Source organism: Globicephala melas, chromosome 7 (assembly GCF_963455315.2).
Source record: "Globicephala melas chromosome 7, mGloMel1.2, whole genome shotgun sequence".
NCBI classification, from domain to species: Eukaryota; Metazoa; Chordata; class Mammalia; order Artiodactyla; family Delphinidae; genus Globicephala; species Globicephala melas.
This window is the reverse complement of record NC_083320.1, coordinates 18,450,659-18,472,646: the sequence shown is the minus strand read 5'-3', so window position 1 is coordinate 18,472,646 and position 21,988 is coordinate 18,450,659. Positions and strand designations below refer to the sequence as shown.

The following is a 21,988-nucleotide window of genomic DNA, read 5'->3' as shown; positions in this document are numbered from 1 at the left end:
TGCTCCTGAGATTGAAGCTTCTTCCCCGCACTGTGCCCACCCCCAACTGCTGACGTCAGTGTGGGTCCCAGGGTGCCTATTAGCAAAGTTGAAGTTTTCCCCAGGGCCCTGGCAGGAGGCTCCCACCAGCTAACACAGAGGCTGAGGCCAGAAAGAAAGCACAAACAGAGGGGAAATGACCTGACTTTTAATGGCACAACCCTAGGCCCCAGCAAAGCAGCAAGACCAACAGTAAGCTTTGCAAAGCTGCTAGGAGGTGCAGTGACACAAACAACTCTAGGAGATCGCCCTTGTTCCCTCCCATCCCCCAAGCTTATGACTAGGCTCCATGCCCAGGAACTCTGGGCCAGCTCAGCCCCACTCCCAAGCCCTTATAATGCACAAAGTTACCTGGGCCAAGCCTTGCTTCCAGAGTCAGTGAATGCAGAGCAGCGGGAAGAATAGGGTAGCCGTCTAACTCTCAAATACAGAAACTGCTGGGCTTAAACTCCTACTTGGAACAGAAGTGAAGCCTCAGATCCTTTAACAGCTCATGGCTGGACAGACAGGTCCAAGACTTGGTCCTCATCTCCCCCCTATCCTGGGCTCCTCTAGGATCATACACGGGGTCATGTTTCCTGGGCCTGGCAAGGAAGGTCTTTCTTTCCTGGCCTGAAGGTCTCACTTTCAGCCACGGAAGGGAAAAAGTCATGAGCAGCACATAGTGAGGGCAGCAGCAGAAGCAGCAGCAGCACAAAAGGGGAAGAGGCAGCAGAAGCTTAATCACTCACAGAGGGGACAAGAAACCGTGCAAGGAGACTGTTTATTTCGAAAGGATTTTGCAATAAACATAGTGAGTGGACTCCAGGCAGCTGTTCTATTCTTCTCCCTCATCCTCGTCCTCATAGGAGTCGATGCCTACTTCCTCGTAATCCTTCTCCAGGGCAGCCATATCCTCCCGGGCCTCGGAGAACTCACCCTCCTCCATGCCCTCGCCCACGTACCAGTGCACAAACGCCCTCTTGGCATACATCAGGTCGAACTTGTGGTCCAGGCGGGCCCAGGCCTCAGCGATGGCGGTCGTGTTGCTCAGCATGCACACGGCACGCTGCACCTTGGCCAGATCACCCCCGGGCACCACAGTGGGGGGCTGGTAGTTGATGCCAACCTTGAAGCCCGTGGGGCACCAGTCCACGAACTGAATACTGCGCTTGGTCTTGATGGCAGCGATGGCGGCGTTGACATCCTTGGGCACCACGTCTCCACGGTACAGCAGGCAGCAGGCCATGTACTTGCCGTGACGGGGATCACACTTCACCATCTGGTTGGCAGGCTCGAAGCAGGCATTGGTGATCTCTGCCACCGACAGCTGCTCGTGGTAGGCTTTCTCTGCAGAGATGACTGGCGCATAGGTGGCCAGGGGGAAGTGGATGCGAGGGTAGGGCACCAGGTTGGTCTGGAACTCCGTCAGGTCCACGTTGAGGGCGCCGTCGAAGCGCAGGGAGGCCGTGATGGAGGAGACGATTTGGCTGATGAGGCGGTTGAGGTTGGTGTAAGTCGGGCGCTCGATGTCTAGGTTGCGGCGGCAGATGTCGTAGATGGCTTCGTTGTCCACCATGAAGGCACAGTCTGAGTGCTCCAGGGTGGTGTGGGTGGTCAGGATGGAGTTATAGGGCTCCACCACGGCTGTGGACACCTGCGGGGCTGGGTAGATGGAGAACTCCAGCTTGGATTTCTTGCCATAGTCAACAGAGAGCCGCTCCATCAGGAGTGAGGTGAAGCCAGAGCCAGTGCCCCCTCCAAAGCTGTGGAACACCAGGAAGCCCTGAAGTCCTGTGCACTGATCAGACTGAAAGGCAAGAAAGTAAAGAGCAATGTGGGCAGGGAAGGGGCCTGAGGAACTCTTATCTTCTGGCTTCACAAACGCCTAAAATTTCTCAGGAGTCAAGGCAAAGACTAATGAGTATCCCATAGCTGCAGCATGCTCTGGGACATGTACAATTAGAGATGACCCCACGAAATGGATCTGGGAGGGCTTCCCTGGTGGCGCAGTGGTTGAGAGTCCGCCTGCCGATGCGGGGGACACGGGTTCGTGCCCCGGTCTGGGAAGATCCCACATGCCGTGGAGCGGCTGGGCCCGTGAGCCATGGCCGCTGAGCCTGCGGGTCCAGAGCCTGTGCTTCACAACGGGAGAGGCCACAGAGGTGAGAGGCCCGCATACCGCAAAAAAAAAAAAAAAAGAAATGGATCTGGGAAAAAATGTTTCTGACCATTAGCATCCTCTCAAACGCTCCCTTCCTTCCATCCCAAGTTCTCACCAGCTTGCGGATTCGGTCCAGTACAGGGTCAATGATTTCCTTGCCAATGGTGTAGTGACCACGAGCGTAGTTGTTAGCAGCATCCTCTTTCCCAGTGATGAGCTGCTCGGGGTGGAAGAGCTGTCGGTATGGGCCATTTCGGATCTCATCTGGAAGGGCATAAACCACATCATTAGGGCAGAAACCACAAGGCTGTGCTCAGCACGTACCTCCCTCCCCCAGCCTGGTAACTGTGGTCAGATGTATGGAAGAGCTCATCCTTCTGCCAGCCTGAGATACCAGTGTGTGTGGGAAACCCAGACCTGCTGCCCAGGCCAGCCTGCAATCAGCTTGCCTTCTTTAGCTTCCAGCAGGGCAAGGGGTTTTTAGGGCCAGGAAAGCCAGGTCTACACACCCTCTCTCCAGAGAGAAGCTTAGAGTCACTTTCCATCCCCTCAATTCCACCCTCTCTTCCTCTCACCGATTACGGTGGGCTCCAAATCCACAAAAACTGCCCGGGGCACATGCTTTCCAGCGCCGGTTTCACAGAAGAAGGTGGTGAAGGAGTCGTCCCCTCCACCAATGGTCTTGTCACTGGGCATCTGCCCATCTGGCTGAATCCCATGTTCCAGACAGTAGAGCTCCCAGCAGGCATTGCCCATCTGAACACCTGCCTGCCCCACATGGACAGAGATGCATTCACGCTGAAGGATAAAGAGAGGGGACATGGCATAAGCTCCACATACATAAGTCCTTACCTCATGAGCCTCTCTCCCACCCTATCACCTACCAGTTAGGATCACTCAGTTGGCAAAAGTGGAGGCTTGGGGCTGGGCAGAGGTCAAAGAGGCTGGCAGCCTGCCCAGGCTCCCCTGCATAGGACTTTCCAACTGGAGGCACCCAGTAGGGCAGGCCAGTCCCTCAGCCTACTCCGTTGGGACCTTGTCAAGTAAGAGCTGTGGCTCCACATGACCCTGCTACATTCACAGGACACTCAGGGAGGACGCAGAGGGCAAGTGTGTATGAGACAGGCAGACACTGCAGTAACTGAGACAAGGACAAGCGATTTTTCAGCTGTTCCCAATCCCTACTCCCACAAATCAGCTTCTCAAGAGCCTGAGGAGGGACAGAAGGTTTTCCGGAGCTATGAATTTATAGCTAGAGGTTCCCAGCTTGATTAGTTCTTTGCTCTGAGGATGGAACAACTAGTATTTCGTATAACCTTCTCCCCCTTTCATTCTTTCGGGCTGCAGAGGTGTCTCAGCCTTCCAGCCAGGCGTCAACTGACCACGCTGGCCAGCAGGATGCCCTCCCCCCACCGCCTTTCAAGCCCGTCTGGCTGCGCTCGTCACCTCCACCCCCACACCCTGGGTGTCTTCACCACCTTCGTCCACTGCGGAGCCCTCACCGAGACTGCAGAGAGCAAAAGACGGCAGGCGCAGGCAATACGGGTTGTGGGTACTGGGGCACTCGCTGCCCTAGGCTCATCCCTGCCAGTGTGAAATTAACCTCTGAAGAGCCAAAGTGGTGCCACGCAGGGCCGGCGCAGCCTCCCTTTTCGAGACCGAAATGGCGGGGTGACGGTTTCCAAATACCGAGAAAAGCAAGCGGAACCTGCGGTGAGGCCCCAGAGGTAACCGCCTTGCCCTGGGCAGGGTGAGCGCCATCCTGAACCTTGGCCCTGCATTCGCCACCCCCCCCCCCTTCTAGATTCTTTCCAGTTACATCCCGGCGGAAAGCGAGGATTGGATTTCGGTCCCGGTCCCTAGGCTATAAATACCACCCCCCTACACACACCTCATTCCCCTCCCCCCAACCTGGCCCCGGCCGCACTCTCGCTCAGCGCCAGCTGTCTCTGCCCGTCCGTGCACCCTGATTCCGGCTGGAGAGAATCCGGCTCGCCTGACTAGGCTGAACCCCATTCTCGCCACCCCTCCAGGATCAGAAGAGGGGTGCTGAGTCACAGGGGACTGTGGGTAGGAGGGATACACACACAGTCGGAGGAAAGGGGGATGCTGCACCAAGTAATCTGACCCCCTCCACCTTCTTGCGCCAAGCACGTGTTTGGTCAGTTCCGGGGACCGGGAAGTGAGGGGGAGGTTAGGGGCGGAGGGCAGCCGAGCGGGTCTCCTCGCCGGCGGAAAGGACTGGGCACGGGACCGCGTGACTCCCCTCAGGAGAATTAGGGCACAAAATGCTTGGTGGAGCAGGAGGGGATTCCAGGAGGACTCCTCTCTGCTCGTGAAGAATCCCACCCCACTCCACTCCCTTCCCCAGCCTCCGAAAGTGGACAACGTGGCTCAGCCAAAGTCACCGGGAGGGGGTGGGGTGGGGGAAATGCACCCCCCCACCCCCCCACCCCACTCCCCCAACTCCTCGAGACCAGGAACTTCGGATGGAGGGCTCCGAGCATCCCGGGAGGGAGGTTCCCCGAAGAAGAGGGGCAATTAAGGGACGGGCGAGATGCCGGCAGGGCCGCACTCACCATGGTGAGTCCAGGCGGTGGGTCTCACGTAGAGTCCGGGTGACGGGTCTCAGTGAGAACTGCGCTAGCTGCAGTGCCGCACCGCTCTTATACGTGGGGGGCGGGCCCACGCGCTCCGACCTCCCACTAGGAGCTGGGCAGCCCATAGGCCACGCCCCCAAAAGATAGGCGGCCCGGAGGGGTGGGGCCAGGGCGAGTCCCCTCCCCCTGGCGTGCCCCCGTCCCTCACCTGTCCCGCGTGGGTTAGGGGTAGCGACCGGGTTTTGAGCCGACACTCAGACCTCCTGAGCTCCGCTGTTGGGACGCAGGGCGCAGTGCCAGGACGAGTCTCGCCACCTGCGTCATGGGGGCGCCTGTGGCTCAGGTGTTCTGACTTAGGGCGGGTGCTGTAGAGACTGTTTATCCGAAGTGGCTGTAGCCAGCCTTCGCCGGTGCCCTCCCCGACCCGCCTCCCTGGAGGCTCCGGCCAACTGCCTGGCTCTGGCCTGTCCCCCAGGAACCCCTTGCAGCTGCAAGCGGCCTGCTGGTCCCCGGCCGGGATGGCTGGCCTTCGCCAACGCCCGTGGGCGGCCGAGGACCAGGAGCTGCACAGCCTGAGCCCCAGGTTGCCGATCCCTTAGGCTGCTCCGCGGAGCCGAGCCCCACAGTGTGTCTAAGAGGGCCGACCCCCGGAATCTCCTGCGGCTCGCAGGCTACACGCCGGTCAGTGGCCCCGTCATCAGCGCCGTCACTATTAGCCGGCCCTCGCCATCGTCACCTGCCCGTTTTCCTGCTGCCAGAACTGCCTGAGCTCTGGACCGAAGCCCTCAGTACCTGGATTCGCATCTTGACTGCCCTATGTGACCTTGGGCAAGTGACTTAACCTCATTGAGTCCTTGGCATTTTCACCGGTGAGACAATGATTCCACCCCCAGAAAGCATTGTTGTGAGGTATCCTAACGTTTGTTGACTCCAAAGAGGAAAAAAGGAAATGGAGATTCAGATATCATGGCTGATTTTGACTTCCCCACCCTCTTCTGTCCCTAAGCCATAGGCAGGATCTGCGACATGCATCTCAACGCCCTCAGAGCTCAGGTGGAGGTCTCAGCTGAAGCTATTCCTTCTTTTTACGTTTCATTTCCATTTCTTGCAAGAATGGGCTTTTCAATCTACTTCTGCTTTCCCTTGCATGCCTTACATTTTCTAGCTGTCTCCCTTCACTGGGGAAATCATCAGAAGTGCCCTATGTGCCTATTGGTCACATTAAGAAACCTGTCTCCCAGGCTAGTCACTTAGAAAGGATTCACCTGCCTCTCCTATCAGAGTGTTTCCTAGGGCCAGAGCTGCCTGACAGAACAACACATCAGGATAAAATAACTAGCAATGGCAACTTTCTACCAACAAAATAGCTAATCGACACCTTACTTAGGCAAGGCATGGAAAGGAATACAGTGAAATATGACAAGGTCTCTTTTCCCAGTAGACTAACCATATGGTTGGGAGAACAAGACTCATTCATTAAAAAGAAAACTGGCAAGGGCATACAATGAGGCTGCTTTGGGAAATGGGGTCATGGTCTCTACAGAGCAAGGAGCCTTGGTGATTACAGAACACACGGCCTCTTGCAGACCTTCCCTGGCCCTCTTTTTTCCTTGTGCACCCCAACCCCAGCAGAATGAATATTTTAAGAAGATTGCGCTATCTTAGGCAAAATCCAAAACCTATTTGCCCTTCAGGTTCAGCTTCTTTCTTTGTAAAACTGGGATAATAACTTCGGATTGTGAGGACCAGATGAAGTGAGGGATGTGTACATACACAGCAAAGCACCGTGTATGCAGTTGTCTGGACTCTTAGAGCATTTTATTCATTTATTTTAGCGTGTGTAGCACATCATGCTGCAGTTATTCTTGTACACGTCCATCTTATTAGATAGCGACCTTGTTGAAGGTAAGGATTGTGTCTTATTCACTTTTGTGTCCGTAGCTCCTAGTATGGCGCTTAGCATGTGGTAAAGATTTGCTAAGTGTGTGTCAGGTGAATTTTTTCACTACAGAGATGGGACTAAAATTAAGGTGAAACTCTAAGAAGTCAGAAGTTTCAAATTAGCAGCCTGGAGGCCAAATTCGCCCACAGTGTTAACCCCCATAGCATTTAGAATATGAAAAAAATCAGGAATTGTCTTTGGGGCATCCCCAAAGACCACCCCTATGTTAGGAGACTTGCCAAACAGACTCACAGGACTCAGCATAAACTTGTACTCACAGCTAAGGTTTATTACAGTGATGTAGGAACAATACACAACTGGATGATAAGGGGAAGAGACACAAGCAGAGTCTGAAGGAATCTATGCCCTCTCCCTCCCATAAGGGCTCACACAGTGTACTCTTCCTCCAAAATGAAAATGGGACAATGTTTCCCTGCAGCGTTTCTGCCCAAGAAAGCCCGTTAGAGACTCAGCACCCAAGGTTTTTAGTGGGGTCTGGTTGCATAGGCACCTCTGCCTTGCACTTACCAAAATTCCAGACTCTTTAGAAGAAAAGCAGGTGTTCAGCATAAATCATATCGTTTACACACACCATCTAGGCACAATGAACCATCCTTATCAGTTAGCTGTTGACTGGGCGTACTCTAAGAGCCAAGTTCCCAGATGCCAGCCAAGGGCCAACCTTGCGAGCAGGCCTTTCTAAGTCTCAGTTCTGCTATGTTAACTCTTTTCTGCACGATCATGTAAAAATCCAGATTTCCAGCTTATCTTGAAAAGAATTGGAAGATATGACTATTCTAGGCCTGCATTCCCATTTAGCAATTGTGATAGGCAGAATAGCTCCCCACCAAGATGTCCACATCCTAACCCCTGGAATCTGTGACTACGTTACTTTACATGTCTTTTTGGATGTGATTAGGGTAAAGGTCTTGAGATGGGAGATTATTCTGGATTTTCTGGGTGGGCCCAAAGTAATCACAAGTGTCCTTATAAATGGAAGAGGGAGGCAGGAGAGTCAGAGTCAGGGAAGGAGAGGTCAGAGTGATGGCTTTCAAGATGAAAGGAAGCCATGGTAAGGAATGTGGGCAGCCTCCAGAAGATGGCAAAGGCAAGGAACATATTCTCCTCTAGAGTCTTTAGAAGGAAGACAGCCATACCAACACCTTGAGTTTATCCCTAAGCAGGCTTCCAATTCCAGTGTGTGGGGCAGGGGGCTTCCCCACACACCACCAAGCAATTCTCAGACACCAGCAGGGTGTTCAAGAATACAACTCAGGGCTTCCCTGGTGGCGCAGTGGTTGAGAGTCCGCCTGCCGATGCAGGGGACATGGGTTCGTGCCCCGGTCCGGGAAGATCCCACATTCCACGGAGCGGCTGGGCCCATGAGCCATGGCCGCTGAGCCTGCGCGTCTGGAGCCTGTGCTCCGCAATGGGAGAGGCCAGAACAGTGAGAGGAACGCGTACTGCAAAAAACAAAAAACAACTCTATTCTGCCACTTTCTGCCTGGAGATAGCATCAGATTCCCCGATTAAGGGTTTGGTCCTACAAGACTGTCACCCACTCCCCACTTAAGATGCCAGTCGCTAGGCCAGGTTGTTGCCTATGCTTCTGACCCACCAGCTACAAATTGGAAGTTCCAACAGCCCTCTCCAATTCAGGATACCAATCACAAGTCCAGGTTGTTACCTGTCTTTCTGACTGACCGGCTGTAAATTAGAGGTTACCATTACTTCTTCCTTGGGTTCAATTAATTTGCTAGAGAGGCTCACAGAGTTCAGAGAAACATTCTACCTACTAGATCACTGGTTTATTATAAAAGGATATAAGCCAGGAGCAGCCAGATGGAAGAGATGCACAGGGCAAGGTACGGGGAAAGGGCATGAGCTTCCATAGCGCCAGGAGCGCCACTCTCCCAGCACCTCCATGTGTCCACTATCCTGGAAGGTCTCCAAACCCCATCCTTCTGAGTTTGGATGGAGGCTTCATTACATAAGCACGACTGATTAAATCATTGACTATTGGTAATTGAACTCAATCTCCAGCTGCCCGCCCCTCCCAGGAGGTCAGAAGCGGGTGGTGGGACTGAAATTTCTAACCCTCTAATCACTCAGTTGACTCCACTGGCAAGCATCCCCCCTCCTTAGGTGGGTCCAAAAGTCACCTCATTAACATAACAAAAGACACCTTGATCACTCTCAACACTTAGGGAATTCTCAGGGTTTGGGGAACTGTGAGCCAGGGAGGAGTGGACAAACACCAAATAATATATAAGAAATATATTTTGGTCATCTGAGTAACCATATATATTGTTTTCTTTTAAATCATAATACTGCAATCTCTATAAGACCAATTTTGGACTTCTGACCTCCAGAACTGTGAGATAATAAATTTGCGTTGTTTTAAGCTATTAAGTTTGTAGCAATTTCTTATAGCCTCCATAGGAAACCAATAGGCAACAAATGCAGCTGGGTGGCGGCTACTCTCTTAGGATGGGCAACAAGCTGCTCCACTTCAGGCAGCCCTCATCACTCTGTGTCTCCCTGACACAGAAGACCAGTGCCTGTTGCCATTTAGCATCATATGCTCAACCCACATCACACATTTACATTACGCTGGCCCCTGTAGCAAGGAGTTCACAACCACTGAGCAGGCCTCCTGGCAGGAAAAATGGAGAAGACAAAGTTTCAGGGAGACATGCCCAAGGCGTGTTAGTGGAACATAGATTCTGCTTCTGATTGTGCATGTGTGTTTGTGCACCCTCATGTGTGTATGTGCATGGCTGTGAGAGTGTATGTATCTTCTCAGGGTATATACAGATCCCCTGAATTAGGGCATAAACTCCGGGTAGGTGTGCAGGTAACAGTCCATATTACCAGATGGAAAACTCTTAGACATTCACATGTACAGAATCTAGAAGACGATGCCAGGCACTTCTTCACTCTTCCTCATGACGCATTGCTTAGTCCATTTACCCTACATGGATGTCCATTCTCTCTTTGGATCGCTCTCCCTCTTCACCATGCCCATTGTTATCTCTGTCTTTTCTAACTCCTTCTCAGAGTCTCACCACAACCTTGGAGCAGTGCAGCAAGGTCATCAAAGTTTAAAATGTCTCCATTGATTCCATCTGGGAGAGGTGGAGCTGAGCCTTGGTGCACATCCTTACACTTTTTCAGATGGAGCATCTACCAGCTGTCCTCCTCCTCACAGACCCATCTTTCCAAAGGAATATCTCCATGTCTTCTCTCCTTCTTGCTGTCCACGCAGACCTGGTTCATATGCTCCACTTAGATGTTCTTGCCAAGGTCTCTAGTGTCCTCCATCTTGCCAAAGCCAAAGGTCACGTCTCTCTCTTCATCGTTCTCAGCCTCTCAGCAGTATTTGACATAGCTTATCCTTCCCTTATAGTGTTTTGTAGTTGACGCACTTCCTTCTTGCCTTCGATGACACCTCCCCTCCTGGTTTCTGTTCTGGCCACTCCTTTTTGGTGGTCTTTGATGGTTTACCTCTAAAGGGCATTCCCCGTAGCTCAGTCCCAGGCTCTCCATGTGCTTTTCTCCCTGAAGGAGCAATCGTTGAAGGTGGGTGATGAGTATATGGGGTTTTATTATGTGATCTCTACTTTGGGGTATATTTTTAAGTGTCCTTAATAAAAGTGATTGTAACATATTTAGGGTTACTCAAAAAAAAATACCTAGAGTATATACATTGCCAAACGGAAGTGCAAGAACTGAACAAAAAGAAAGACATATCACCTATACGTTGATGGCTCTCAAATGTATACCTCCACTTTGGACCTCTCCTCTAAACTTCAGATTCACATGACTCTTTGCCTTCTTGACATCATACCTTGAAAGCACATTAGACAGCTCAACATAACACATTCAAAGTAGAACTCTCAGTATACTACCCTCATCCCACTCCCTGCCAAACCTGCTTCTATCCTAGGCTTCCGAGTCTGAGTCAACAACATCACCTTCCACCCAAGTGCTTAGGTAAAAACCTAGGATCATCCTGCATTCCTCTTTCCCTCTCTCCTTCCCCTCTTTTATTAGTAAGAATGTTTTAGCTTCAAGTAATGGAAAGCCTAACTACCATCAGCTTAAACAATGGGTACAATTATTATCCTACAAGAAGCCTTGAGTGTAGGGTGGGTCCAGGGTGGATTCAGTGATGTCACCAAAAAGTCCGGTATTTCCAGCTTTCTGCTCTGGCATCCTCAGTGGGCTGGCGGCATCTTCTCTCCTAATCACAGGATGGCCGCAGCAGCTCCAAGTATTATGCCCTCATATGACACCATCCTAGGGCGGGAAAGGGGTTTGGTTTCCTCCCACATCTCTTTTTATCAGGGAGAAAAACCTTTCCTTAAAGCACCCGAGCAGACTTTCCCTTATATCTCACTGGCCCCAGGCCTAAACTAGTCACTGGAAGGAGGGAATGGAACTACTAGGAATGGTTTGGACTAACCTTTACTTAGCCCTAGGTCTAGGGAAAGGCCAAGTGGAAGTTACCAAGTTGGGCATGACCAAGTAGAAGGGTGAATAATTATACAAAATCAGGACCATGCCAGCAAAGAAGAAGTGGAGGCAGGGGTCAGGGGAGGCTGTTGGTGAGGTCTGCACACCCCAGATTAGCATGTCCTATCACTTTACTTCAAACCCAGCTACTTCCCCCATCCCCACTCTAGTCCAAGCCACCAGCCCCTCATTTCTGGATGTCTTCCGTAGCCTCCTAACCAGCTTCCTTCTCCTACTCTTGAATCCCTATAATGCATTCTTCACATAGCAGCTGAAATAATCTCACTAAGACAAAACACAAAGTAGGTAATGAGGCTTGCTTAAAACACTCCCATTGCACTTGTAATAAAAGCCATTCTCCTTGCCAGGCCCCTTTACCTCTGTGACCTCATTTTGCGTAGCCCCCTCCCTCCCTCCCTCAGTTTCCTTATATACACCAGGCTTGCTCCTTTGCACTTGCTATTCTCTCTGCCTGGACCACTACAATCCAGATCTTGGTGTGGCCATCTCCTTATCGCTCAGTTCAAATATCACCTTCTTAGAGAGTGGCTTCTTGTCAATAGTAGCCCTCCATCTCTTTCTGGGCCATTATCCTGTTTTGTTTTCTTCACGTGTTCATTGCTATCTGAAATTCTCTTGTTTGTTTAGTTATTATGTCTTCCCACAAAAATATAAACTCCTTAAAAGCACAGACTCTTGGGGCTCCCTGGTGGCACAGTGGTTAAGAATCCGCCTGCCAATGCAGGGGACGCAGGTCTGAGCCCTGATCCGGGAGGATCCCATATGCCGCGGAGCAACTAAGCCTGTGAGCCACAACTACTGAGCCCGCGTGCTGCAACTACTGAAGCCCACGCACCTAGAGCCCGTGCTCCTCAACAAGAGAAGCCACCGCAATGAGAAGCCCAAGCACCACAATGAAGAGTAGCCTATGCTCGCCGCAACTAGAGAAAGCCGCGCGCAGCAACGAAGACCCAACGCAGCCAAAAATAATAAATAAATAAATAAATAAATAAAATAAAAAAGCACAGACTCTTTTTGCTTACCACTGTATCTCTGGTATCTGGAACAGTGCTTGGCACATAGCAGACACTCAATAAATATTTGTTGAAGGAACGAAGAGTATAGATTACCTCTCATTTTATAACTCAGACACATTAACATGCTATCAAAAAATCTCAGTCTCTTTACTCTGTTTTACATAAGACCCCTCCCCCTGCCTGCCTTTGGGATAATTTTCTTTCCAGAATTAGTGTTGTCTAGGTTGAATCTGAGATGCCCAACTTCAAAGACCAGTTGGGAGAAGTTGGAGTGCTAGCAGGAGACTTCTGGGCCCAGTGGGTCCCAAGTCCATTCATCTGGATAATAATTTCTGAGGTCTATGGCTTCATGGATCAACCCAGGGTAGACTGGGCTTCCTTACCTTTGAAGTGTTGGTTGGCTGTGTCTTCTCTCCAGGGATCTTGGCCTCTTAGTTCCAGGTAGGAGAGAGAAGACTTCAGTCCATAGCCAAAATCAGAGTTAACCATCTTAATATTCTGGGTCGCACCCTTGTATGCTGTGGTGAGAAGGGCTCTGAAAAAAGACCCAACCTCAGGATAACTCTCTCACCATTTGCCACATTGGCTGAAAATTCACATTAGCATCTTCTTCCTGGGTAGGGCTGCTGTTTGCTAAATCTAGCATTCCTATTCCTGGTCACGGTGCTGGCTGCAAGTGTGACTGGAGACTGGTAATGTGGTTTCCAGGCAGCTTTAGGGTCCATTTGAGGTTAGTGGTCATGCATTTGAAGTCAGATCAGTCAGTATGGTTCTGGGTTTTTCTACAGCCACTGTTTAGCTGGGTCAGTGCAGGCACAGAATTGGTGAAGAAATGGATTTAACCAGGGTTGTGGTTTAGTCAAACGAGGAAACTGAAGCTAGACGGAGGAGAGGGAGTTGAGGGACGTGCAAGGGAGTGTTGACCACTGACCATAGAATTTTTTTTTTTTTTTTTTGGCTGCATTGGGTCTTCGTTGCTGCGCACGGGCTTTTCTCTAGTTGCGGTGAGCGGGGGCTGCTCTTCGTTTGGGGTGCGAGGGCTTCTCATTGTGGTGGCTTCTCTTGTTGCAGAGCACAGGCTCTAGGCATGCGGGCTTCAGTAGTTGTGGCACACGGGCTCAGCAGTTGTGGCTTGCGGGCTCTAGAGTGCAGGCTCAGTAGTTGTGGCGCACGGCCTTAGTTGCTCCGCAGCATGTGGGATCTTCCTGGACCAGGGCTCGAACCCGTGTCCCCTTCATTGGCAGGTGGATTCTTAACCACTGCGCCACCAGGGAAGCCCCATAGAATTTAGGATGGGAAGAAAGAAAATAAAAACGCAGCAGGGGGGCTTCCCACATGCCGCAGAGCAGCTAAGCCCGTGCACCACAACTACTGAGCCTGCGCTCTAGAGCCCGCGAGCCACAGCTACTGAAGCCGGCGCACCTAGAGCCCGTGCTCCGCAACAAGAGAAGCCACCGCAATGAGAAGCCCGCGTGCCGCAACGAAGAGTAGCTCCCACTCGCCGCAAGTAGAGAAAGCCCACGCGCAGCAAAGAAGACCCAACGCAGCCAAAAATAAAATAAATAAAAATAAATAAATTTATTTAAAAAAAAAAAACCACAGCAAGGGGATGAGGGACATTGACAACTCTGCCATGTGGAAAGGGGAGAGTCACTGAGCCTGAGTTCCAGAGAATCTTAATTCCACCACTAATTAACTCCCACGTGACCTTGGGCAAAACATAAGGGGCTGCAATTTCCTTTTCTTCCTCTGGGAGTGGAGGCCTCACCTTGTCTACCTCACAAAGTTGTTGAGGGACTCAAAGGAGATAAGGGGTGAAGCTGCCTTTAGAACTACAGAGCAGGATACAAATGTGAGAGAGTAACTTTTTTTTTTTTTTTTTTTTTGCGGTACGTGGGCCTCTCACTGTTGTGGCCTCTCCCATTGCGGAGCACAGGCGGCATGTGGGATCTTCCCAGACCGGGGCATGAACCCGTGTCCCCTGCATCGGCAGGCGGACTCTCAACCACTGCGCCACCAGGGAAGCCCGAGAGTAACATTTTTATCTCATAATTTTGCCCAAGGCCATATGGTGACTCCTTCTGTGGGGAAATAAGGCCAGGCTGGGACAGCAAAGACTTGGATTGGAACAGGGAGAGACACTTAGGAATAGCCCTGAAGATGCTCAGCATCTTGCTTTGCCTGTGGAGAACAACAGCAATTCTGGACTAAACATGTAAGGAAGTTTATCTTGCTTAATCTCACAATACTACCTCTCCCCATTCTGCAGATGAGAAAACTGAGGCAAAGGAAGTTAAGTGCTTGAGACGGGGCTAACCTGAGCTCTAGTTCCCTCTGTTCTGTGATATTCTGAGTTTCCACCCAGAAGGCCCTGAGTTGACCTCTTGCCCTAGGACTCATCATTTCTGGTCCACTGCAGACTTTTCTTAGCCCCGCCTACTCCTCTTCCAATCCTCACCAACCTTGGGGGTGAGGGCAGTGCTGGAGCTCAGGGGGCTTGATTTCTAAATCCCCTCTCACCTGTGAGGGCCAGGCAGAACCATCAGGAAATGGAGTTCCCACCCCCCACCTCCCTGAGAGCAGACCAGAGAGGATAAGGAGGCCGGCAGTTGTGGGTCCGTCACAGGCCTGTCCCTGCCTTCCAACTTGCAGCAGACAGACAGACAGACGACCCCAGCCAGCCCCCAGCCAGGCAGCATGGTAAGCAGAGGTGGGGCTGAGCGTGCAAACGAGGGTCCCATGGTCCAGGTGTTCATGGGGTTACAGCGTGTGGGCAGGTCAGGTGGGGGAGAGGGAGAGAAACTTCCAGATGTGAGTGCAGCCCCCTAAATGTGCTGGTATGTTCAGGGGATAGAGAGGGACAGGCCATGGTAACTAGGACATGGTCTGAGTCTGAGGGGCTGCTGAAGGGCTCTGAATTTAGGGGTAGGGAGAGTGGGGTAAGCAGGACAGCGGCAGCAAGTGCAGGCACTTTCCTGCAAACCTTGGGCCCCTGCTGGCCTCTGGTCCCACCTCCCGGCTGTAAGGACATATCTTCATAGTCCTGTTCTTCTGCTGTGCCTTGGTCTGACCCCTCATTTCAGCTACATATCAGTGGGGAGAGGGAGGGTGCTGTGTATGGGGCTCATTTGATATCTTTTACCCGGATCCCCGACAGGCAGGATAGAAGGGCAGTTAGGAGTGTGGTTGGACCCAGACTGTCCCCTCTCTGAATATTCCTGGTTTTGCTCGTGACTTTGAGCAAGTTGTTTGACCTCTCTGAGAGTCAGTAAAATAGGGTAATAAAGACACCTACCTAAGGGGGTTGTTGTAAAGATCAAAGCAGATAGTGTATGTGAAGCGCTGAGCACAGTGCCTCGCACCTAATTAATGCTCACTATACAGAACTAAACAACCTAATGACAAAGCCTGCTGAGCGTGAGATTATACTATTTTCACCGGCAAGAAAAGGGAATGGGAGAAGCTGAGGTGCGGTTTGAGGTCAAGTCTGTGTGATTCCAGGGGCTGAATTCTTTGCCCAAACCCAGAGTGAGGGGCATCGTTTCCAGCGACCCCGGCATACCCCAGGTCAGACACACCTTGCGTGGGCCAGCAGCTGTGGGAGCCAGGACAGGGTCTGGCTTTGTGCACAGAGCCTGGGCAGGCTCTGAGGTGCAGCAGCGGGTGCTGGCCCTGCCAGCCAGGTGATTGGTGAGCTGAGTCAGCCCTCCCTCCTGGACCTGGGGATTTCTGGAGTCCTTTGTCCCGAAATCCCTCCCAGCTTAATTCATTACTTTCTCTTACTATGACCCCCGGGGTTGGGGGATGGGGAATTGGTAAGGGGGTCCGACAGGTATGGCACACCCTACTTTGTGTCGTCCAATGAGCCAGGCAACTTACACGCATTCTTTCATCTGCAGAGTGATTCTAGGAGGGGCTCTTGTTACCGCCCCACTTCACCAGGGGAAGATGCCCACAGAGAGGCAAGTGGGGGAGTAACGGGGCTGGGATACAGGTGGTCTATGTATTAATCCCAGTCATCTAAAAATCATAAAAAGTCAAGGCCCTTGTGTCATATTTACAAAGTCAGAGAAGTGTAAAATTTATGGATAAAGCATCCTCATTATGAAATATTTCAGACATGAGAAAAGGTATAAAGAATAATATAATGAACACCTGCTACCCAGCTTAAGAAACAGAATCCTTCTCTGAATGCATTCACCTCCCTCCTCTAACATTATTCCAAATTGGGTGCTAATATTTTCCCTTGCTTTCTTTACTTCTGTAATACATTCCAAGAATATATAGCAAATATAAAAATTTATCTGTAAACGATGCATACAAGTTAAAGATTTATATAAATAGTACTGTATTATGATTCTTCTTAACTTGCTTTTTTTCTATGAAGAATTTTTGGGGGCAAGGGGCTTCCCTGCTGGCGCAGTGGTTGAGAGTCCACCTGCCGATGCAGGGGACGCGGGTTCGTGCCCCGGTCCGGGAAGATCCCATGTGCCGCGGAGCGGCTGGGCCCGTGAGCCATGGCCACTGAGCCTGCGCGTCCGGAGCCTGTGCTCTGCAACGGGAGAGTCCACAGCAGTGAGAGGCCCGCGTACCGCAAAAAAAAAAAAAAAAAGAATTTTGGGGGGCAAGACTCTTTTTTTTTAATTAATTAATTAATTTTATTTTTGGCCGTGTTGGGTCTTTGTTGCTGTGCACGGGCTTTCTCTAGTTGCAGTGAGCGGGGGCTGCTCTTCGTTGTGGTGCGTGGGCTTCTCATTGCGGTGGCCTCTCTTGTTGCGGAGCACGGGCTCTAGGCGCGCGGGCTTCAGTAGTTGTGGCACGTGGGCTCAGTAGTTGTGGCTTGCGGGCTCTAGAGCTCAGGCTCAGTAGTTGTGGCGCACGGGCTTAGTTGCTCCGCAGCATGTGGGATCTTCCTGGGCCAGGGCTCGAACCCGTGTCCCTTGCATTGGCAGGCAGATTCTTAACCACTGCGCCACCAGGGAGGCCCAAGATTCTTTCCTGTATTCATCCACGTCCACTTCTGAATCATCCTTTATTTTCTCCTGTTGAAGGACGTTTAATCGGCTTCCGTTGCTATGGTACTGTGACTGTTCTTGCACCTGTTTTCTTGTGCACCTATGTGAGAATTTCTCTAGAGCATCTTCAGCTTTCCTAGATATTGCCAGATCACTCTCCAAAAAAGATGCGTCACTTTGGGCTTCCAGCAGCAGCCTGAGAATTCTCATTTCTCTACACCCTCCACATGATTAAGCCTTAAAGCTTGGGGAAATCTGATGGATGTGGGTGCTCGTTTTGTTGTTAAAGTCTGCCGTAAATACTTCTCAAGCAGGAAGAAACTTTCTGGGATCCTACTTACCACACTGTCACGTATCTGTTATCGTATGAAACGCTCCCTTCCCCAGACAGTGAGTTTCTTAAGCGCAGGGACTGGGTATTAGGTGTTATGTATCCCCAGTCTCCGCCCGGTGTCAGGCAGATAATGGAGGCTCAGTACATGATGAAGCAGGAGGGTCAAGTCTTTTTGATGCTCATGGGGCTCCCCAGGAAGGGCAATGATCTTTCTCTTTTTCTAGGACCAAGCAGGTTACCCCAGTCCTGCTCCGGGGGCCAAGAACTCTTTGACCAGCCTTGAGTCATGTGAGGAAGAACTCTCTTCCCAGCCCCTCATCACTCCAGAACCACACACACCCAAGAGGAAAGAACAGCACACACACATCCATCCCAGGCCCACTCTCCCCTTCCTTGCTGGCATTCCTAGCTTTAACATGAATCCAGAGTTCCTTCTGCTTTTCTAAACCTCATCCTTGTCCCTGACCCCTGAAACCTCACTTGGATCTTGTGTTCCTTACTAATGGCCCCTTCTTTCTTTCTGGACATGGGTGTGTTGCCTATCATGCTCTGTCAGACTCATCTGAGCCCCTCGATGTTCCTCAAGATGCTTAGTCACTGAGCAAAGACTCTATAATCTTAGAACTGGTCACATCTTCTGCTTCCCCTGAGGGTTTTGCCCGCCGCCACTGCCCCCCACCCCCGGGACGTGGGGCGCCGAGAGCAAAGTCTAGGAACTCTTGCTCTCAGCCAGGGAACCACGCAAGGAAGGAAGGCAGGAATCGTGTCCAGGCATGATACGCTTCTCTCTGCCCTTTGTCCACTCAGCGTGGGTGCATCTCAGTCCACGTGGGGCAGGCTGGAGTGCAGACCGGCAATGCCTGCTGGGAGCTCTGCTGCTTGGAACATGGGATCCAACCAGATGGGCAGATGCCCAGCGACAAGACAATCAGGGGAGGGGATGACTCCTTCAACACCTTCTTTAGTGAAACTGGGGCTGGCAAACACGTGCCCCGGGTGGTGTTTGTGGATCTGGAGCCCACTGTGATTGGTGAGTGATGACCAGCCCCTGCCACGGCCTTGTCCCAGGTACCACAGCAAGTCCTTCTCCATAATTGGAGAGCACTGGTTTGTCGTCCCCAGTTGCTGCAGCGAATCAGAACTCCAGCTCTGCTTTCACTCAGCTCCAGAGTCTCAAGGTCACTCCACATCTCTTTTCTTTTCGTTGAAGTACACTTACGATCAAGGGCAATAACAGCAGGCTGAATGGGGCTCCTCTAGGGTAGAACTTCGGGCCTGGTGACCCCACCCCTTCTGGGTACCCTGGGGCTCCAGGAGCCAGGCTGCAAGGGGAGGGGGACCTAAAATTCTGCCCACTGCAGATGAGGTTCGGACGGGCACGTATCGCCAACTCTTCTGTCCAGAGCAGCTCATCACCGGCAAGGAAGATGCTGCCAATAACTATGCCCGTGGCCACTACACCATCGGAAAGGAGCTCATCGACCCGGTGCTGGACCGGATTCGGAAGCTGGTGAGAGAAGAGCTGAGGGCTGGGGGAATCTGGATTCCTGTTTTGAAGTGGTCTGGAGACCAGACAGGGGAAGGGCACCTTCCATCCTTGGGAGAGTCTCCTGGACAAGCATTAAACACACAGGATCAGGACTAGTGAGGAGGGGAGGCAGAGTATGGGCTCCAGCCTGGAGCTGGGTGTCCCTTCTATCTTCTATAGTAAGTGGCCCGATGCTGGGCAGAGTGGCTGCCAGTTGATAGGCTGCCTGGCCAAGATATGAGCACCCATAAGCAGTCCCAGAATGCCACCTTGTATTGTAGGTATGTGGGCAGAAGGCCCTGTGAAAAACAGGGATCCAAACAATACCAGCTCAAGGCCCTCTGATCAACTTCAGCCTCCAGCAAGGACAGGGATCAGGTTCCTGGGCTGTTCATCTCAGTAAGGAAGCCCTCCAGAAACATCTGGTTAGATCAGGGGGCACGGGTAGGAAGCCGGGTGGAGTTGGCAAGTTATGATGACAAAAATGACCATGGCACAAGAGTCAAGAGAGCTGTCTGTGGAAGGCTTCAGGAGGTTTGAGAGAGGAAGAGAGACAAGGAGGAGAGAGTGGGACCTCCTTATCAGGGTCTATTTTGTGCCCTTGGAAAAGTCTTCCAAGGATTTTATGAAACTTTTGGGGAAATCTCAAACAGCACGAGCTGGTTCTTTGCTCTTGGTCAGCTGTGCTTCACATCCCATGTTTCTCTTCGCCTTCACGTTCTAGGCTGACCAGTGCACAGGACTTCAGGGCTTCCTGGTGTTCCACAGCTTTGGAGGGGGCACTGGCTCTGGCTTCACCTCACTCCTGATGGAGCGGCTCTCTGTTGACTATGGCAAGAAATCCAAGCTGGAGTTCTCCATCTACCCAGCCCCGCAGGTGTCCACAGCCGTGGTGGAGCCCTATAACTCCATCCTGACCACCCACACCACCCTGGAGCACTCAGACTGTGCCTTCATGGTGGACAACGAAGCCATCTACGACATCTGCCGCCGCAACCTAGACATCGAGCGCCCGACTTACACCAACCTCAACCGCCTCATCAGCCAAATCGTCTCCTCCATCACGGCCTCCCTGCGCTTCGACGGCGCCCTCAACGTGGACCTGACGGAGTTCCAGACCAACCTGGTGCCCTACCCTCGCATCCACTTCCCCCTGGCCACCTATGCGCCAGTCATCTCTGCAGAGAAAGCCTACCACGAGCAGCTGTCGGTGGCAGAGATCACCAATGCCTGCTTCGAGCCTGCCAACCAGATGGTGAAGTGTGATCCCCGTCACGGCAAGTACATGGCCTGCTGCCTGCTGTACCGTGGAGACGTGGTGCCCAAGGATGTCAACGCCGCCATCGCTGCCATCAAGACCAAGCGCAGTATTCAGTTCGTGGACTGGTGCCCCACGGGCTTCAAGGTTGGCATCAACTACCAGCCCCCCACTGTGGTGCCCGGGGGTGATCTGGCCAAGGTGCAGCGTACCGTGTGCATGCTGAGCAACACGACCGCCATCGCTGAGGCCTGGGCCCGCCTGGACCACAAGTTCGACCTGATGTATGCCAAGAGGGCGTTTGTGCACTGGTATGTGGGCGAGGGCATGGAGGAGGGTGAGTTCTCCGAGGCCCGGGAGGATATGGCTGCCCTGGAGAAGGATTACGAGGAGGTGGGCATGGATAGTGTGGAGGGGGAGGGAGAAGAGGAGGAGGGGGATGAATACTGGGGGAATCCTTCACGTCTGTCCTGAATAAAGTGCTATGGCCTTAGTGTCTCACAAATGTCTTTTCCTCTTGGGAAAAACCATGGGGGTGGGGGGCTTTTCCTTCATAAGAGATAGGAAGACTGGTATCTTAGCCTGGGTTCCCCATGAAGCAGATCTGACTTCAGATTTCATTAATGAGTGCAATTCCACGGAGCAGAATGGGGGCCGAGGTGGGTCAAGCAGAGAAGGAGGGAGAACTCACCCTAGAGATGTAGCTGGATAAATGGCATCTCAGACCATTCCCTGGGAGAGTGGGCAGGAGAGGAGGTGAGGGTGGGGAATTTCTGCACTGGCTCCATTCTTCCCTTGGTTAAACCTTCGCCTCATCAAACATTAACTTGCCTGTACTTCAGGTTGCACACACTTGGGCTGCAGGGTCAACAGGGAATCCCTGGGCAGGAGGTGAGGCGCTGTCTGTGTGTGAAGCTGGTCCGAGCTGCACAGGGCTGCAAAAAGAGCCTGGTGAGGCCAGGGGATGTGAAGTAGTGCCTCAGGGTAGTCTGATACAGCTGGTCCTCACTAGCCCACCCTCCTGTCTTCTTCAGTGTGGAGTGTAGAGAGTCCGGAAGCTGGCATTAGGCAGAAGTGGTACAGTGGAAGCAACAACGGGGGAATGGGGGTCAAGGGGGAGCTTGCCTCCCTGTAATCTCCATCACATTCATCACTTTTTGATAAAGACAAATCACCTTTCTTCAAACTATGCCACACGCACAGCTTTAAGCCCCCACTTCCAACCAGGTGGCTGCCCTAAAATCCTTGTATGTGGATTTTCTGCCACGCCTTCTGGGTTAGGAGGATAGCTTAATTATTTAGGAACCCATTTTGCCTGAATAGCTCAGCTATATCCTCCAACCCATTTTTTTTCTCTCTCTCTGAAAGGATTGAATTTCAAATCTCTGTCCTGTGTCTTTCTATTAACTGGTTTCAAATTTGGGGAAGAAAGAGAGGTTATTTGGGGAGCCTTTCAAACACCAGAAAAAAATCACTGTCCTTTATTCAGCTCCTAGTATACTAGGTCCTGCATCCACACTATCTTCTTTAATCCTGAGGTAAATACAGTTATTGTACCCACCCACTGGACTGGA

General features: G+C 51.8%; 2 protein-coding genes across 2 annotated transcripts; one reads left to right on the top strand and one right to left on the bottom strand.

Annotated features, from left to right (window-relative positions):
• Positions 1–167: 167 nt before the first annotated feature.
• LOC115845647 (tubulin alpha-4A chain) lies at positions 168–4,886 on the bottom strand. Its single transcript, XM_030843788.3, has 4 exons — positions 4,762–4,886; positions 2,758–2,980; positions 2,298–2,446; positions 168–1,828 (listed from the first exon to the last, which is right to left on the bottom strand). Exons 1-4 carry the CDS (start codon positions 4,762–4,764, stop codon positions 857–859), a joined length of 1,347 nt encoding a protein of 448 aa, XP_030699648.1. The 5' UTR covers positions 4,765–4,886; the 3' UTR covers positions 168–856.
• LOC115852878 (tubulin alpha-1D chain-like) lies at positions 4,763–20,888 on the top strand. The gene is made up of 6 exons (XM_060302639.1): positions 4,763–4,778; positions 5,258–5,323; positions 5,453–5,520; positions 18,436–18,658; positions 18,990–19,138; positions 19,881–20,888. The coding sequence occupies exons 1-6, from the start codon at positions 4,763–4,765 to the stop codon at positions 20,886–20,888; spliced, it is 1,530 nt and encodes a 509-aa protein (XP_060158622.1).
• Positions 20,889–21,988: the final 1,100 nt, after the last annotated feature.

Coding starts and splice junctions, on each gene's coding strand:
- LOC115852878 (XM_060302639.1), top strand. Junction 18,659..18,989: donor TCTGGAGCCCACTGTGATTG/GTGAGTGATGAC, acceptor TGCCCACTGCAG/ATGAGGTTCGGACGGGCACG. Junction 19,139..19,880: donor TGGACCGGATTCGGAAGCTG/GTGAGAGAAGAG, acceptor TTCACGTTCTAG/GCTGACCAGTGCACAGGACT.
- LOC115845647 (XM_030843788.3), bottom strand. Junction 2,447..2,757: donor TTTGGAGCCCACCGTAATCG/GTGAGAGGAAGA, acceptor ATGCCCTTCCAG/ATGAGATCCGAAATGGCCCA. Junction 1,829..2,297: donor TGGACCGAATCCGCAAGCTG/GTGAGAACTTGG, acceptor CTTGCCTTTCAG/TCTGATCAGTGCACAGGACT.